This window comes from Ascaphus truei, chromosome 8 (genome assembly GCF_040206685.1).
Source record: "Ascaphus truei isolate aAscTru1 chromosome 8, aAscTru1.hap1, whole genome shotgun sequence".
Classification (NCBI taxonomy): domain Eukaryota; kingdom Metazoa; phylum Chordata; class Amphibia; order Anura; family Ascaphidae; genus Ascaphus; species Ascaphus truei.
In genome coordinates this window covers 16,773,575-16,792,648 of record NC_134490.1, presented here as the reverse complement: position 1 = coordinate 16,792,648, position 19,074 = coordinate 16,773,575, and the positions used below count along the sequence as shown (strand labels likewise).

The window sequence follows — 19,074 nt, the reverse complement described above, 5'->3', positions numbered from 1 at the left end:
CTCCCAGGTCAAAGTGTACTATTGGCAATGGCATGTGCAGTCTTTTGAATCATCAGTAGGCAGTGCTAAGCCATAAGGTACCATTCATGGCCTGTAAAGTAATGTATAGTATAGCACATTTTAGTCAGTATGGCCCAAAGGATCTTATTTAATAAAGTAAAACATAATGGAGCAGCCCTGACAGCGTATTCCCGGGGAATCCTATAACTCCTGTGGAGTACTTTTCCATGACTGTTCTTAAAAATATAATTATCGCAGTCAAAATAGAATGACATTATTATTACTACTTATTTTTTTTATGTTATTAAACCAACCATGTTAGAGCAGAAACGAGTAAAATACAAGGAGATAACGACACAACAGTGCAAATAAAAGTAAGCACTGGTACTAGGAAATCGCATCTTTGAAATGTTATAATTCAGTAAATGACATTGCTCAGTCAGATCATGTCTGGAAATCACAGGCTCTTTGAAATGCAATTACTTAGAAGTTTATTTTCCAGGACGCTCACCAGGGAATTCCACTAGCCAGATCTTCTTTTGCCTTTAATATCTTGACCCTCGGATTCCTTCATATCCTTCCCAAACCATGGGGCCGTCCCACCCAAAACCCAATAATACAAAGAAACCTATTTCGGATGAAAACGGTCACAGCATTTATGAAACAATCCTTGCCAGCAATTTAACACATTAACATATTTAACATAATCATAACGCATATGCCAGCAACTGGCATTACTACCAAGTGGGCATGTTCACCATAATAACACCAAGCAGGGGTGCTCAACTGCAGTCCTCAAGCCCCCCAAAGGGTCAGGTTTTCAGGATATCCCTGCTTCAGCACAGGTGGCTCAATCAGAGGCTCAGGCTTCGACTGAGCCTCTGATTGAGCCACCTGTGCTGAAGCTGGGATATCCTGAAAACCTGACCTGTTGGGGGGCTTGAGGACTGGAGTTGAGCACCCCTGAGTTAGAGCAACACGCGCCGGAAGGTAATGTATTGCTAGTCCATTCACAGGCTCCACCGGGGCCAAACCACATGTCCATTCCTTAGCGTTTCATTCCGGGTGTCAATGAAATCCGTCACTGTGACGTATAATCCAACAATAACATCTCCTCTCTCTCCTCTTTCTCTCCTCCCTCTCTTCTCTCTCCTCTCGCGCCTATCTGCCAGCATTCGAAGAGATGATTGCTCTCCCATGCGTTCCAATCAGAGACACATACAAAGACCCAGTAAACTCAATACAATCTAATTTAGGAGGAAATATTGATTCAATTGACTACTCAAACATGCAACAGTCATTTTGTGAACAAGAGGTTAAAGTGCGCAGCAAGTAAATAAAACGTGATAAATAGTGATAAAGTAATTAAATAATTAATTACGTGACCTTGAACAGAGCGTCTGCAGCTGTGATGGAAGGGGGGGCTCAGGAACCCCCTGGAGCTAACAGATAAATACAAAAAAGACACAGCGCACAACGCTCATAGTGCAATTACAAAATTATATTGACATGAACAAATTATTAGGTGTGTATTGTGCGTACATCAGTGCAGTTTCGGGTTATGTTACCCAACGCCTCAAATGACTGGAACAGATGTCCTCACAGGGGTAGAATCGCTGATGGCTCTGTGGCAGGATTTCAGTAGGGCAGATGGAAAGCCTCTGTGCGTCCTTGCTCCCCAGAGCATGAGTCGAACGGGAGCTGCTGGCCCATGCAGTGTTTGTTCAGAGAATGGCTGAACACCAGCTGAGTACTCTCACTCCCCTCCGTGTGCAACACTTCCTGGTGGATGACGTCACCGCGGGGAGTCGCCGATTTTCGGCGCCGTTCAGTCTGTCAGCTCGCGCAGTAGAGTACTGGTTGGAAGGTAGAGCTATTGGCAAGAATGTCCTACGCGTTTCGAAAACTTCCCTGATGAAGAAAACTGCTGTTTTCGAAACGCGTAGGACATTCTTGCCAATAGCTCTACCTTCCAACCAGTACTCTACTGCGCGAGCTGACAGACTGAACGGCGCCGAAATCGGCGACTCCCCGCGGTGACGTCATCCACCAGGAAGTGTTGCACACGGAGGGGAGTGAGAGTACTCAGCTGGTGTTCAGCCATTCTCTGAACAAACACTGCATGGGCCAGCAGCTCCCGTTCGACTCATGCTCTGGGGAGCAAGGACGCACAGAGGCTTTCCATCTGCCCTACTGAAATCCTGCCACAGAGCCATCAGCGATTCTACCCCTGTGAGGACATCTGTTCCAGTCATTTGAGGCGTTGGGTAACATATCCCGAAACTGCTTGTTTTAACTGCACTGATGTACGCACAATACTCACCTAATAATTTGTTCATGTCAATATAATTTTGTAATTGCACTATGAGTGTTGTGCGCTGTGTCTTTTTTGTATTTATATGCAACAGTCATACCATTACTCAAAAACAGCAAGCTTGACCCTACGTGTCTTTCTAACTATCGACCTGTCTCCCTCCTGCCTTTTACCTCTAAACTCCTTGAACGTCTTGTATTCTCTCGCTTGCTCCATTTTCTCAACACCTATTCTCTCCTAGGCCCTCTACAATCTGGCTTCCGCACTGCTCACTCCACGAAAAGAGCCCTCACTAAAATAACTGACGACCTCCATGCTGCCAAAGACAGAGGTCATTACACTCTGCTCATATTACTCGACCTCTCTGCAGCATTTGACACTGTGGGCCACCCTCTTCTCCTTCACATTCTCCATACTCTTGGTATTCGGAACAAAGCTCTATCCTGGATCTCATCCTACCTCTCCCATCGTACTTTCAGTGTCTCTTTTGCTAACACCTCCTCCTCCTCTATTGATCTCTCTGTGGGGGTACCCCAGGGCTCTGTCCTGGGACCTCTTCTCTTTTCTCTGTACACACTCTCTCTAGGTGACCTAATAACATCTTTTGGGTTTAATTATCACCTCTATGCTGACGACACACAAATATACTTTTCAACACCCGACCTTACACCTGCTGTACAAATCAAAGTTTCTGAATGTCTCTCTGCTATATCATCCTGGATGGCCCTCCGCCGCCTTAAACTCAACATGGCTAAAACAGAGCTCCTCATACTTCCTCCCAAACCTGGCCCTACTACCTCCTTCCACATTACTGTTGGAACTACGATCATTCACCCAGTAGCCCAAGCACGTTGCCTAAGGATCACACTCGACTCCTCTCTCACATTCGCCCCTCACATTCAAAACATTTCTAAAACCTGTCGCTTTTTCCTCCGCAATATAACAAAGATACACCCTTTCCTCTGTTGCTCGACTGCTAAAACTCTGACTCAGGCCCTCATTCTCTCCCGTCTTGATTACTGTAACCTTCTGCTGTCCGGCCTTCATGCCTCTCACCTGTCTCCCCTACAATCTATCCTAAACGCTGCTGCCAGAATCACTCTAATCTTTCCTAGATCTGTCTCAGCATCTCCCCTCATGAAATCCCTCTCCTGGCTTCCGATCAAATCCCGCATCTCACACTTCATTCTTCTCCTCACTTTTAAAGCTTTACACTCTTCTGCCCCTCCTTACATCTCAGCCCTAATTTCTCGTTATGCACCATTCAGACTCTTGCGTTCTTCTCAAGGATGTTTTCTTTCTACCCCCCTTGTATCTAAAGCCCTCTCCCACCTTAAACCTTTTTCACTGACTGCCCCACACCTCTGGAATGCCCTTCCCCTCAGTACCTGACTAGCACCCTCTCTATCCACCTTTAAGACCCAACTTAAGACACACTTGCTTAAAGAAGCATATGAGTAGCACTGTGGATATTCTGAATACATGATACATAAAGCTTGGACCCCTGCAGACGCACTTACCAGAACTCCCTCCTACTGTCTCTCTACGTTCTCCCTACCTACCAATTAGACTGTAAGCTCCTCGGGGCAGGGACTCCTCTTCCTTAATGTTACTTTTATGTCTAAAGCACTTATTCCCATGATCTGTTATTTATATTATCTGTTATTTATTTGATTACCATGTGTATTACTACTGTGAAGCGCTATGTACATTAATGGCGCTATATAAATAAAGACATACAATATAATACAATACAATGATGGTTCTTGTAGGCTTTATCTCTGAAAATGAAATATACAAGGTTTATAATCTTCTAATTTACACTTTATTAAAATATGCATCATTATTGTTATTGCAGGAAATTCGAATGTTGGCCCTGGTAAGAAAAAAAATATTTATTTAACCATTTTCATCTCTTTTTTTTTTTTTCATTCTAAATGATCGACTCTTAGTATATTTTCCTGTAAAATAATGTTTTAATTAAGTTACCCAAAAAGTAAATGGACGTGCCTAGACTCTCATCTGTTTCTGTTATATGTGCATTGTTTTCTGAAAGGACCCTACGTCAGTGATGTATCACGACATGCTACTACCATAAACCCTTTCCCTGCCAAACAGTCCTGCCACCTGTTCTGGCAACGAAAAGGTTAAGTTGGTGCTAACGAAGGCATTTTGAACTTTATCACGCTAAGCTATCCTGGATTCCTTTTAGCTTCCTTAAGCATCTCGTGCGTCAGCAAACAATCTATAAAAGGCATTAGTAGAGAAGTATGTGACGCAGCATTATAATGTATCAAATCCCCAGATCATATCCGTGTCAACTCTCCATTGCCATAATCGTCACTGGCTAAGAATTTGCATCCAAGGCACAGTGGCCAACTCTTATAATCTTTGTTAAACAAGTTCATGACATCAGACACCAGCACACACACAAAAAAATCCTTTTTTTCATGTGTGTCGAGGCATAAATATCGGGGGCATGTTACAACCACCCCCTTTATTAGCCCCTGTCCTTCCAGAAACCCTGCAGGCCGTGAAAGTGCTAAGGCTATGACACAGGAGTGACTAAAGAGTAAAATGCTGAAGGGAACTTCTAATTGTATCAAATAAAAAAGTAAATAAGTATTAAACCAGCATGATGAAACATGCTACCCAGGGCATCCTGCTGATTTCGCAGGTTCTGGTTGACAAGACAAAATATCTGGGGGGGTCTTTACTTAAAAACGGCATTTTATTGGAAAACACTGTATTGGGGTATTTAGGATGGCTGTTGATAAAATTCAGTGAGATTTACAGAAAATCTGTGGAGAAAAAGTACAAATATGTTTATAATCAGTAAATTTAATAAAAAGAACAAGCACTTTAGAATTACAGAATAAACCGTAAAAGGAAGACCAAGGGTCATATTTACAAAGTGGCGCACAGTCCTAAAATACCTTACATAGTTACATAGTAACCTTACAAAACATTCATGTAAATGGGCCATAAGGATCTGTAATATGTCTTATCTTATCGCTTAGTGCTACTTCGTTAATATGAGCCCTTAAAGTTGCTGCTTTTTTAGGACTTCATGCAATCTTTCTGAAATCATAAACATTTGTAAACCGAAAAGAAGCTAAATGATGTTTTCTCAAACTAGGGGCCTCCTGGACTTCCGGGACCTCCTGGTCCTCATGGATTACCGGGACACAAGGTGAGAATTTACCCTGCGACCAATGCGTTAATGGATTGGCTAGCTCTGTGTCCTTACGGGACCAGTGTGGACCAATGGAGCGACATGTATAGTAGATCAAATGAAGGTGATTGTCACCTTTATATAAAACAATACACTTAGAAAAAATATTTATTTTTAAGCTCCTGTAGTAATATTGGCCCAGGAGGAGTGTAAATTCATTGTAGGTTGGGATACCTTTTAAAGGACTGTAAGTGGGCGACGTGTACTGTAGCAACACAGAGGAAAGCATGATTCCTATGCTCACTGTCGGATTTATCCGTACTAGTACTCACACATATATGTTTAAAAACACACCGGAGTAAATGACATGGGAACAAATTTTCAACTTCTTCATTAAACAGAAACAATGTCTTTGACGTTGACACGAGCTTCACCTCTCCACATGAAGTCTCCTGCAAGAGTTTATTCCCACCGCTACGTCTCACCTTTGGGCTGTGATTATACCTAAAATCGCCCAGCGGCGTCACGCGCGGCTGAAAAACAAAGCACATAAATCCAATGTAACCAAACATACCTATTGCGACGGTTGCGCAGCGCCGAACTGCAGGGCGGCAGACTGGAGAGGAGACAGAGGAATTTGTTCCTGGCAGGCGACGGCCGCGTCACGTGAGCGGTTCAGCCAATGAGGGCAAACCGCTCATGGCCACGCCTCTGCCACGCCTCCCTGTCTCCTCCGGCCTGCAGTTCAACTTGCCGCTTTGCCTCATTGCCCTTCTGCCCAGCAGCTCCTGTATAATTGTAGCCTTAGAAACGTCTGCTGCCTTCCTTCTGTGCTACTACCGTACGCCATCATTGAAATGCTCTGAACACTGTAATGTTATCTATGAAGAACGTTCCTGCTGGTCCTTTAAAAGAAACCACAACCTTCAATGAACCCCGCTCTCATGGAGGGAGTGGGTGACATAGGGGCGGCGAGAGCGACATGTGAGGGGGGCAGAAAGAGTAAATGGGGGGCACCCTCAATTTCAAAAAGTGCCCGCCGGACATTCCGACCTGCATAAGCCCCTACCTTCTCCGGTGCCACTGGGGTCTGCCGGAGGTTAACCGCCAGTCAGAACCTCCTGCACTGCTCCATGTGTAGGGGGCTCCCTCTCTCCTGCTGGCCCCACCTCCTCGGAGGAAACGATACTTGGTGTAAGAGGGGTAAGAGAGAGGGAACTCTGTCCAGGATGCTCTGATTGGCAGAGGTGGTAGGGAGTCACGGGGGAGTTTTTGAAGGGTCCACCACTAATCTCTGATCCAGGTAAGTATCTGATGTAGGTAAGTATCTCCAGAAGCAGAGCTGAAATTAATGGGGTTCAGCTCCAGGACCCCCTGCTTCAAATATGTGTTAAAAAAATAAAAAAACGGCACGAATTGCTCCTTCAAAGTAACATTTCATGTAGTTTAATAATATTCAGTAGAATACTGAAAATTGACCGAAAGTATAACCTTGTACTTGATGTAAATACAATGGTTTCTTTCCTCCTGCTAGGGTGAAATAGGATTACCAGGTCCTCCGGGTCATGATGGAGAGAAGGTAAGAGTTCTGTGGCACGAGCTGCTGCCCGTCTTTTCATTTTATGAGGAATAACCAGAATATACAAAACCTAAAACCCCGGAGTATTCAGAGTTATTTTCTGTTCAGTAAAGTGGTATGAATGAAGCCATAATGCGCAAGCGAAACCAATGATATTGCCAACGCAATCATAAATAAGAAAAGCAATATGAAAAAAAAAAACATTTATTTATAGGTGAGATGTAGAGGCAAAACAGAATAAACTAGCCCATGTATCATACAAATGCATAAGAATGTGCTTGTAATGCTGCACAAGTGGATCAGGAAGGACCCAGCTTATATTTATTCATTTCAAAGAACCTGGTTAATGTGCCTTCCAAAGTCAGAATTGGGCTGATACAGGATATGACAATATTGAGTATTATCACTCAGAATTTTTTTTATTGGGTTCCTTCAAAGAATGAATTATTCTGCTGTCACCATGGATAAATGCATGGAGTCCAATTATACAACCAGTATTAAAGGATGGCGGGTGCACTCCACTCCTTTCAAAATGGCGGTTGGCGCTCTAGCAGGAAAATCCCAACAGAAATCGCTACATAGACTTCAAATAGAGAACAGTATCTTGTGGCACTCAGAAACTCCTTGACAAACGTTAAATAGACTTTCAAAGTCTTTATAATGATGCAGACAAAGACTTTAAATGTCTATTTGACTTTTGTCACTGTGTTTTTGAGTGCTACAGGATACAGATCTCTATTTGAAGTCTCCTACCAGTGCCATGTTCCACCCTCCGGCCAGCAATGAAGAAGCTCCTCCCCCTGTGTTATTATTATTGTTACTGCACGATAGAAAATAGCACGCCACAAGAAAGTAGATGCTGCCATTCCCTGTGGTAGCACGTGTGTTAAAACTGCTGTACTTTATTCTGATGATATCCTAATGCAGGGGTGCGCCAACTTCCTGAGCTTCGCCCCCTGCCTGGCAGCCGCAGCGTTCGCGCCCCTCCTCTCCAAGGACCCGGCGTGAAATGATGCAGCGGGTCATGTGACGTCACGACTCGTGACCCCGCCGCTTCATTTGACACGGGTTGCCATGGCGATACCTCACATGACCCCGTGGCAACGTGTCGCTGAAGAGCCAGCAGAGAGCAAGTAAGGGAGTTAAAGAGGCCTCATGTCTCCCCGGCATTTAATTTAAATGCCTTGGGGAAGAGCACGGGGCCTCTGTAACCGCCGCGCCCCCCCTAGAAATTCTTGCGCCTCCCCTGGAGGTGCGCCCCCCAGTTTGCGCAACCCTGTCCCAATGTATAGGCTAAACGTTTACAACAAGGGTTCTCAAACACCAGTCCTCAAGATCCCCCAACCAATCAGATTTTAAGGATATCCCTGCTTCAGCACAGGTGGCTCAGTCAGAAGCTCAGTTGCCTCGGGCTCAATCAGAGCCTCTGATTGAGCCACCTGTGTTGAAGCAGGGACTAATGAAGTCACCTGTGCCAAACCAGGGATATCCTGAAAACCTGACCTGTTGAGACGGCTTGAGGACTGGAGTGGAGAACCCCTGGTTTACAGCATTCAGAAATCAAGCGTTTGCACTGGTCTAAGCTGTAATGGCCTCCGAGTGCTCGGCATCTGAACCAGTAACAGTGGCTAACATTGAGTTAAATGTCCGCATCAAAATAAAAGCTCATTGAGAAAACTTAGGAAGGGGAAAATTGACTTTAATTCATTATTTACATATATTTTCCTGCTTAGAAGGGTGGGTAGCCATGCTGGTTGTAGTTGATGTGCTTCAAGCTTTCGAGCCCATCAGGGTCCTTCATCGGGTATATAATGTATTGGAATTATTTATTTATGATGGGCAAATATGTTTCTGAGTGCAGTACAATGGGGGGATAGACAGTCGTATATTTTGTTTTTTGTGTGTCCCTATGTTTCTTTTATGTTCAAATTAAAATGTTGAGTGCTGGGAAATACTTTTGTTTTTTGTTGTTACCGTTGAAGGAAATAGGGTCCCTCTTTGTTCTCTTTGCACCACTTTTTGAAGATATTGTTTTCTAGACATTTGAGCCTACCCATGAGCCCTGTCTATATACTGTCTATATACCTTCTATATACTGTCTATATACTGTCTATATACTGTCTGTACTATATACTTTGTGAATGAAATGTTATGGATTGCTCCAAAAATCTGGATTTGCTTGCAAATATTGCATGTTTTAGGGGCCTCGGGGAAAATCTGGTGAGTCCGGACCTTCTGGTTCCACCGGAGCTCCTGGACAGGATGGACTTCCAGGACCAAAGGGAGACATTGGTTCCAGAGGGATGCAAGGGCTAAAGGGAGATAAGGGAGAAGCCGGAGAAACAGGTTCCCCTGTGAGTAGACGCGGAGTATAACTGGTATACTGTAATTATGAGATACAGATATATACGCCAGCACTGCATGTTCTGTGACGCTATAATAATTGTACATTCATCTTTCACAACGTGGTGGTTAATAGTGGGCAAGTTTCTTGGTTCAAAATCTGACCTTCGCCAATTCGTTGTTTAAGAGCCTAATCCCGAGAAAAGCTCATTCTCAGATGGTTATTTTTTTTGTTTGTTTTTTAATAAACTGGGTGAATGTTTGGCTTTTATGACTGGAAAACACATAAATTATACACAAAAGTTCCCACTTCAAAAAAAAAAAAAAAATTTTAAAGACCTGCTGAATGTTATTTTTTATTCCTCATTTTTTTTTTTTTTTACAAATCCAAAACCATTGGCGTTCTAAAAACAATCCACAAAACATTTTTTTAACCAAAACACCAGTGGAAGCTCCAACTTCCTGGTAGACCAATATCTATAGTCCAATAATGCAGGAACAATGCTCACTTGCCCTGAACAGGTTACAATACAATGTAAGAAGCTTAGGACTGTGGAAGATACAGACCCATATTTCCTAAGCAGTGTTATTCCATAAGACACCATCTGGCTCATATATCTGAATAAGGTGTCTTCTGATGCCGAAATGTATCTTATGCAATAGTACCACTTAGTAAATATGGGCCAAAGTGAGCTGTCCAAAGTGATACATTGAACATACAGCAAGTGACTGAGGTAGGAATCAAGCCTCACAAGTTTAGTGTTCAATGCCAACAACAGTACAGGCATACCCTGCATTAACGTACGCAATGGGACCGGAGCATGTATGTAAAGCGAAAATGTACTTAAAGTGAAGCACTACCTTTTCCCACTTATCGATGCATGTACTGTATGGCAATCGTCGTATACGTGCATAACTCATGTAAATAACGCATTCCTAACCGGCTCTATAGTCTCCCCGCTTGCGCACAGCTTCAGTACAGGTAGGGAGCCGGTATTGCTGTTCAGGACATGCTGACAGGCGCATGCGCGAGCTGCCGTTTGCCTATTGGGCGATATGTCCTTATTCGCGAGTGTACTTAAAGTGAGTGTCCTTAAACCGGGGTATGCCTGTACTGTGTGCTATCTCCATGCTTACTCCTCCTCCCTAATTCATGTTGAAACTTTCTAACACCAGGTTGCAGATAGGGAGTGGGACTTCTGTTGAAAAAGGGCAGACATTTCTTTTTCGATAAAATAGCTAAAATGAAAATGCACCTTTCAGTGCTGTTTGTCCTGCCAATGTACGTTGCTATTAGTATATTTATATGTAATAACATATCTGTTGCTCTGTTACCTTAACAAAAGGATTGCTTTTGTTTTCAGGGTCTTGATGGCCCCACTGGGGAAAAAGGACAGCATGGAGACCAAGGAATTCCTGGCCCCCCAGGGCTACCTGGCCCAATTGGGCTTCCAGGACTTACAGTAAGAATGTAAAAGTCGTAATGTGAAAAACCTGTGTGAACTCGGGACATTTCAGGAAGAGGTGCATTCACTCAGAGAAACACATGCTAAGGATATTTCCACCTTATAATTGTTCAGTTCACTCCCGCTTTACACTGAAGAGTGTGTGTGTATATATATATATATATATATATATAATCTTATACTATATAATTGAAAGCACTGTATGCCTGCCTGCCTGGATGTCCGGTGTCCCTAGGGGAAATCTCATTGGTCCCTTGGCCCGCCCCCGCACACCTCTCATTGGCCTGAGGCGGAGTGACGGGCCAAAGGACACACAGGGACACACACACACACACAGGGACACACACACACACGGACGGGGACACACACACACAATCCCCTCCCGGTGCCCCTCACTCTCCCCCGTCAGCTGGACCGCACCTCAACTTCCACACCCCCCCCCCCACCCTCCCTGTGCCCGAACTTACCCGGAGTCCCGTGTACACACACACACACATTCCCACCCCGCCCAAGCTCACACACAAAAGCTCATCCCCCCCAAGCTCACACCCCCCAAGCTCACACCCCGGCGCCGCTACAGTCAGCGGGGGAGCGGAGCGAGCGCCCGGGACACACGCGGGGGAGCAGCCACAACACGCCTCACATCCACGTGGGAGCGGCCGGATGAGTGAGGCAGCGGCCGGATGAGTGAGGCAGCGGCAGGATGAGTGAGGCAGCGGCAGGACGGGTGAGCTCCCCCCCCTCCACATGCTACGTGCTGCTCTTGCCTCTCCGCTCCCGGCTCCCCCCTGTCACCGCGTGACAGGCCGCGGGACGTGAGATGGGAGGGGGGATGCCCCTCCGGTCCCGGCTCCCCCCTAGGCCGCGGGACGTGAGATGGGAGGGGGGATGCCCCTCCGGTCCCGGCTCCCCACTAGGCCGCGGGACGTGAGATGGGAGGGGGGATGCCCCTCTGGTCCCGGCTCCCCCCTGTCACCGCGGGACGTGAGATGGGAGGGGGGATGCCCCTCCGGTCCCGGCTCCCCCCTGTCACCGCGTGACAGGCCGCGGGACGTGAGATGGGAGGTGGGATGCCCCTCCGGTCCCGGCTCCCCCCTGTCACCGCGTGACAGGCCGCGGGACGTGAGATGGGAGGGGGGATGCCCCTCCGGTCCCCGCTTCACCTTCTCCCCTCCGGTGTCCCCGCTGCCTGCGCAGGAGGAGGGGGGGGGGAGCGGGTGTTGGTGCTGGTGTGTGTAATTGTGTGAGACTGTGTGTGAGTGTCTGTGACTGTGTGAAACTGTGTGCGACTGTGTGTAACTGTGTGTGACAGTGTGTGTAAGTGTTTCACAGTGTGAGAGTGTGTGAGTGTGTAAGTCTGTGTAAGTGTCTATGACTGTGTGAAAACTGTTTGAAACTGTGTAAGTGTGTGTGACTGTGTGTGACTGTGTGTGAGTGTGTGTAACTGTCTGTGATTGTCTGTAACTGTGTGTGTGTGTGTGTGTGTGTGTGTGTGTGTGTGTGTGTGTGTGTGTGTGTGTGTGTGTGTGTGTGTGTGTGTGTGTGTGTGTGTGTGTGTGTGTGTGGTGCACTGTGCAGTGTGAGCAGTGTGTCAGTGTGTGCAGTGTGAGCAATGACCACTGTGTGTGTGCAGTGTGAGCAGTGTGTGTGCAGTGTGTGTCAGTGTGAGCAGTGTGTGTGCAATGTGAGCAATGAGCAGTGTGTGTGCACTGTGTGCAGTGTGAGCAATGAGCAGTGTGTCAGTGTGTGCAGTGTGACCAATGAGCAGTGTGTGTGCAGTATGCAGTGTGTGTCAGTCTGAGCAGTGTGTGTGCAGTGTGACCATTGAGCAGTGTGTGTGCAGTATGCAGTGTGTGTGCAGTGTGAGCAGTGTGTGTGCAGTGTGCAGTGTGTCAGTGTGAGCAATGAGCTGTGTATGTGTGTGTGTGCAGTGTGAGCAGTGAGCAGTGAGTGTGCAGTGTGAGCAGTGAGCAGTGTGTGTGCAGTGTGCAGTGTGTGTCAGTGTGACCAGTGTGTGTGCAGTGTGTGTCACTGTGAGCTGTGTGTGCGCAGTGTGCGTCAGTGCGACCAATGAGCAGTGTGTGTGCAGTGTGCAGTGTGCAGTGTGCAGTGTGCAGTGTGCAGTGTGCAGTGTGAACAATGAGCAGTGTGTGTCAGTGTGAGCATGGTTCACATCCCGGGCAACGCCGGGTCTCTCAGCTAGTATATATATATATATATATATATATATATATATATATATATATATATATATATATATATATATATATATATATATATATATATATATATACACTTCAGTACACTATATATACAGTATATATATACACTTCAGTACACTTTTCAGTGTAAAGCTGATATATATATATATATATAAACAGCTGAACCCGTTATAGCGTGGTGCTTGGGGGGGGGGTATGAGGGAGAGCTGGGATATCTCTCCCAGCTGTCCATGACCTGGTGGCGCAGTGGCACCCCAGCGCAGGACTGACCCGGCAGCAGCTGGCAGCTCTTTCCTCTCCCTGCTTCTGCCTAAAGCTTCCGGCTGACAGGGAGAGAGAGGAAAATCAGAGCCAGCTCCCTTAAAGAGACAGTATGTCTCTGTGTGTGTGTCTGTGTCTCTGTGTGTGTGTGTGTGTCTCTGTGTGTGTGTCTGTGTGTGTGTGATCCCCCTGAACAGAGAGCATCAGAGCAACGTATCGCCATGGTAACCAGCGTCGAATAACGCTGTGGGGTCACGTGACGTCATTTGACGATTGAGCCGCGGTGGAGTGGGGGGGCGCAGGCAGCCAGCTCCCTGCCACCTGGGACATGGCAAGCCCTGGTCACCCCAGCAGGGCACAGGAGGGGCTAGAAATCGGCATGGTAGGAGATCTGCATCATGGTACTGCATATTATTGGGAGCCACGCTCACATCGCGTTATAAGCGGATTCGCGTTGCAACGGATCGCGCTATAACAGGGTTGAGCTGTGTATATGAACAACAAAAGAATGTACCAGAGCTCAGATAAGAAAAGTGATAAGTATTAAATGGTTAATGGAGTGTATAACTGAGGAACAATGATATATATAAAGATGTGGAAAGGCAATTAATACCAGGAAAATGCAGCTCTAAAAAGGGATTTAACCAAATCAAATAAAATGTGTGCAGCAAAAAAGAGCGCAGGTGCCAGTAGTATATAAAAATAGGACAATTTTTAATAAAACAAACAGGACAATCAATGTCCCTATGTTATTGAACCATATATAAGATATCAAAAGAGACATACCGTATATAAGCAACAATGAATAAAAAACAATATTGACCAATCATAAGCCGTAACTCAATTGAGGAGGATAGTCGATATGTAATTGCACACATTGAGGGGGGGGGGGGGGACTGCTGTGATATAGGAGAAGTGGCTGATGAAAAGTTAGTTCAATGGTAACCTGTAGAAAACCAAAGGTATGTATGGCGGTAGTGAGGTAAATAGATGGAGCAGTCGGTATCTTATACTAATTAGTGAAAGCACTGTATGCCTGCCTGCATGCATGCCTGCCTGCCTGCTGGATGTCCGGTGTCCCTAGGGGAAATCTCATTGGTCCCTTGGGCCGCCCCCGCACACCTCTCTTGGCCTGAGGCGGAGTGACGGCCCAAAGGACACACAGGGACACAAACACACACACAGGGACACACACACACACACACACACACACGGACACACACACGGACACACACACACACACAACACACACACGGACACACACACACACACACACACTCACACACACACACAGGGACACACACACAGGGACACACGCACACACACAGTAGGGGGGGGGGTGTACATTAGCAGCATGTATAACTCGGGGGGGGGGGGCCTCACATACCCGCGCGCACCTCCTCCTCTCCCCGTGTCTCCCGCGCTTTCAACCACCCCCCCCCCCCGGCGCCGCTACAGTCAGCGGAGGAGCGAGTGCCCGGGACACAGCGGGGGAGCGGCCACAACAAGCTGCCTCCCGCCTCAGTTCCACGTGGGAGCGGCCGGACGGGTGAGTGAGCGGCCTTCACCCACCCCTCACCCCCTTCAAATCACCTCCCCTCCACCCCCCCCCCCCCCCCCCCGGCGCCGCTACAGTCAGCGGAGCGAGCGCCCGGGACACAGCGGGGAGCGGCCACAACAAGCTGCCTCCCGCCTCAGATCCACGTGGGAGCGGCCGGACGGGTGAGGGAGCTGCCGACGGGTGAGTGAGCGGCCGGGACGGGTGAGGGAGCGGCCTTCACCTCCCCTCACCCCCCTTCACCTCCCCTCACCCCCCTTCACCTCCCCTCACCCACCCCTCACCTCCCCTCACTCCACTTCCCTCCCTTCCCCCTTCCACCCTCCCCCTTCACCTCCCCTCCACCCCCCCCTTCACCTCCTCCACCCCCCCCTTCACCTCCCCTTCACCTCCCCTCCACCCCCCCCCTTCACCTCCCCTCCACCCCCCTTCACCTCCCCTCCACCCCCCTTCACCTCCCCTCCACCCCCCCCCCCCCCTTCACCTCCCCTCCACCCCCCCCCTTCACCTCCCCTCCACCCCCCCCCCTTCACCTCCCCTCCACCCCCACCTTCACCCCCCCCTTCACCTTCCCTTCACTCCCCCCTTACAACCTCCCACCACCTCCTCACCACCTCCACCCCCCTTCCCACCTCCCCCACCCCCCTTCCCAACTCCCCACCACCTTCCCCCCCTTCCCACTACCTCCCCCCCACCCCCCCCCTTCCCACCACCTCACCCCCACCCCCCTTCCCACCACCTCCCCCCCACCCCCCCCCCTTCCCACCACCTCCCCCCCCTTCCCACCACCTCCCCCCCACCCCCCCCTTCCCACCACCTCCCCCCCACCTCCCCTTCCCCCCCTCCTTCCCACCACCTCCCCCCACCCCCCCCTTCCCACCACCTCCCCCCCCACCCCCCCACCACCTCCCCCCCCACCCCCCCACCACCTCCCCCCCCTTCCCACCACCTCCCCCCCCACCCCCCCTTCCCACCACCTCCCCTCCACCTCCCCTTCCCCCCCTCCTTCCCACCACCTCCCCCCCCCTTCCCACCACCTCCCCCCCCACCCCCCCCCCTTCCCTGAGGCGGAGTCACGGGCCAAAGGACACACAGGGACACAAACACACACACACACGTAGACACACACACACACACGTAGACACACACACACACACAGACGCAGACACACACGTATACACACACACACGTATACACAAACACACACACGTAGACACAAACACACACACGTATACACAAACACACACACGTAGACACACACACACATAGACACACACGTACACACACACACACACACGTACACACACACACGTACACACACGCACGTAGACACACACACACGTACACGTAGACACACACACATGTACACGTAGACACACACACACATGTACACGTAGACACGTACACACACACACATGTACACGTAGACACGTACACACACACACACATGTACACGTATACTCACACACATGTACACGTACACACACACATGGAGACATACACACACACACATGGAGACATACACACACACACATGGAGACATACACACACACACATGGAGACATACACACACACACATGGAGACATATACACACACACACATGGAGACATATACACACACACACACATGTACACATACACACACACGTATACACTCACACACGTATACACACAGGTATACATACACATAATGTATACACACACACACATGTATACACACACACGTGTATACACACACACACATGTGTATACACACACACACATGTGTATACACACACACACATGTGTATACACACACACACATGTGTATACACACACACATGTGTATACACACACACATGTGTACACACACGTGTACACACACACACATGTGTACACACACACACATGTGTACACACACACACATGTGTAAACACACACATGTGTACACACACACACATGTGTACACACACATGTGTATACACACATGTGTATACACACACATGTATACACACACACACACACACACGTGTGTATACACACACAAACATGTGTACACACACACAAATGTACACACACACACACACACACACTTATACACACATACAATGTATACACACAAACATGTATACACACACAAACATGTATACACGTGTATACACACATGTGTATACACACACGTATACACACACACAATATATACATACACACAATGTATACACACACACATGTGTATACACACACGTGTATACACACACACGTGTATACACACACACACACACGTGTATACACACACACGTGTATACACACACACGTGTATACACACACACACACACGTGTATACACACACGTGTATACACACACACACGTGTATACACACACGTGTATACACATACACACACACGTGTATACACACACGTGTATACACATACACACACACGTGTATACACACACACGTACACATACACACACACACATGTATACACACACACACATACAATGTATACACACAAACATGTATACACACACCCCAGCACGACCACATCAGCACACCGGTATCCCATGCCCCCCCAGCACACTGGCATTCTCGGCTCCCCACCATTCCCAGCCCCCATCAACACCATCAGCACCCACACATCGCCACCTTTGCACCTCCCCCATCGGCACACCCACATCCGCACCCCCACATCAGCACCAAACCCTCCCAAATCAGCACACCAATACAATCACCATCAGTACAGCCACAGCAGCACTACCACCGCACATGGGCCGCGTGGACCACTCCCCACCCAAATGCCACACCCACACCACAAACATCCCGGGCAACGCCGGGGCTCTCAGCTAGTCTAGATATAAAGATGGATATGAATGAGGGCTTAATTGCGTCTCACCGTTTCACAGATGTAAATAGTGATGGACGAGTCCGTCAGCTAAGCCTCCAACCTGTATCACAGGGAGACCATGATATGCTGATCCGGGATAATTACAGTATATTCACTCACATGTAATGGTAACCCCAGGAGGGGGGGAGTCCCACAGCTGATCAGACGGTCCAGACTGAACCCCATTAATTTCAGCTCTGGGGACCCCTTGCTTCCTGAGATACAGACCTTCGTGGGGCTGTCAGTATCTCAGCAAAGTTTAAAGCTCTGTGTCACGTGGGCCAATAGAAAGCCGCGTCGGGTGACGTTTCGGCTTCCTATTGGCCCGCAGGTCGCTGCAGCTTTGAAACTCCACCATTACATGAACCCAGCTAGCGGAGCGGCTTCCGGCACCCCCTACGGAGGTGTCTCAGGAAGCAGGGGGTCCCCGGAGCTGAAATGAATGAGGTTTCCTCTGGAGACCCCCTGCTTCAATCCAATTGAAGAAATAAACAAAAACGGGAGAAAAAGGAAACGCCGGCTTGGATTGCCGCTTTAAAAGTGAAACAATTGAGCTTCCACTGTGAAGATGTGGTGTACAGTACTCGTTTGAAAATATCCATTTGGCTTGGGCCCCTGTTTCTGCTTTCTGTGTCGTGTTATTAGCGCTGTATCTGGCTTCTGATTACTTGTGTTATAATGTTATGCCATTGTTATTAGGGAGAGCATGGAGACTCTGGAGAGAAAGGAGACCCGGGGAATTCAGTAAGTGAATTACTTTTGCATTTTTAATGCTAGAATTGTACCTTATTATTCATTTTCTCTGTAAATTATTTTCCACCCTGATTATGACTAGAATTGTACAGTAAGGCTGTACTCTATATCTTGTTATTAGATTGTTAAAATGTTCACCATACCACTCAAATCTATTCCCAGTAAATATGGACAGGTTTTTTTAAAGCTCAGACAATTCATGCATTCATTTTATAAAACCGCATCTTTTCATAGGATAATATTTTTTGTATGTATTACGTGCAAATTATTCTTAAGTATGAATGGGTTTGGCCCAAGAAATGTAAAAGACAAAACTTCAAGATTAAAGTGGCTTTACCGCTTGCTATTTGTTATTATTTTAATTTTACTAGGGTCTCCGGAGCTGAACCGCATTGATTTCAGCTGCAGGAAGCCCCTGCTTCCTGAGATACTTACATCTGAAGGGGCTGCCCGTAGCAACTCCGGCCGTGCACAGCAAATGTCTGTTTAAAGGTCCCGTGTCTCGTGGGCCAATAGGAAGTTGCGGTGTCATCCCTTCCCAC

General features: G+C 47.7%; 1 protein-coding gene across 1 annotated transcript in view; it reads left to right on the top strand.

Annotated features, from left to right (window-relative positions):
- The window catches only part of COL13A1 (collagen type XIII alpha 1 chain), a 122,660-nt gene that overhangs the window by 76,802 nt on the left and 26,784 nt on the right, over window positions 1–19,074 (top strand). Inside the window, exons 25-30 of the mRNA XM_075610618.1 lie at window positions 4,173–4,193; window positions 5,454–5,507; window positions 7,024–7,068; window positions 9,270–9,422; window positions 10,776–10,874; window positions 18,479–18,523. Coding sequence (XP_075466733.1) covers window positions 4,173–4,193; window positions 5,454–5,507; window positions 7,024–7,068; window positions 9,270–9,422; window positions 10,776–10,874; window positions 18,479–18,523 — 417 coding nt within the window. The remainder of the gene's footprint in view (window positions 1–4,172; window positions 4,194–5,453; window positions 5,508–7,023; window positions 7,069–9,269; window positions 9,423–10,775; window positions 10,875–18,478; window positions 18,524–19,074) is intronic.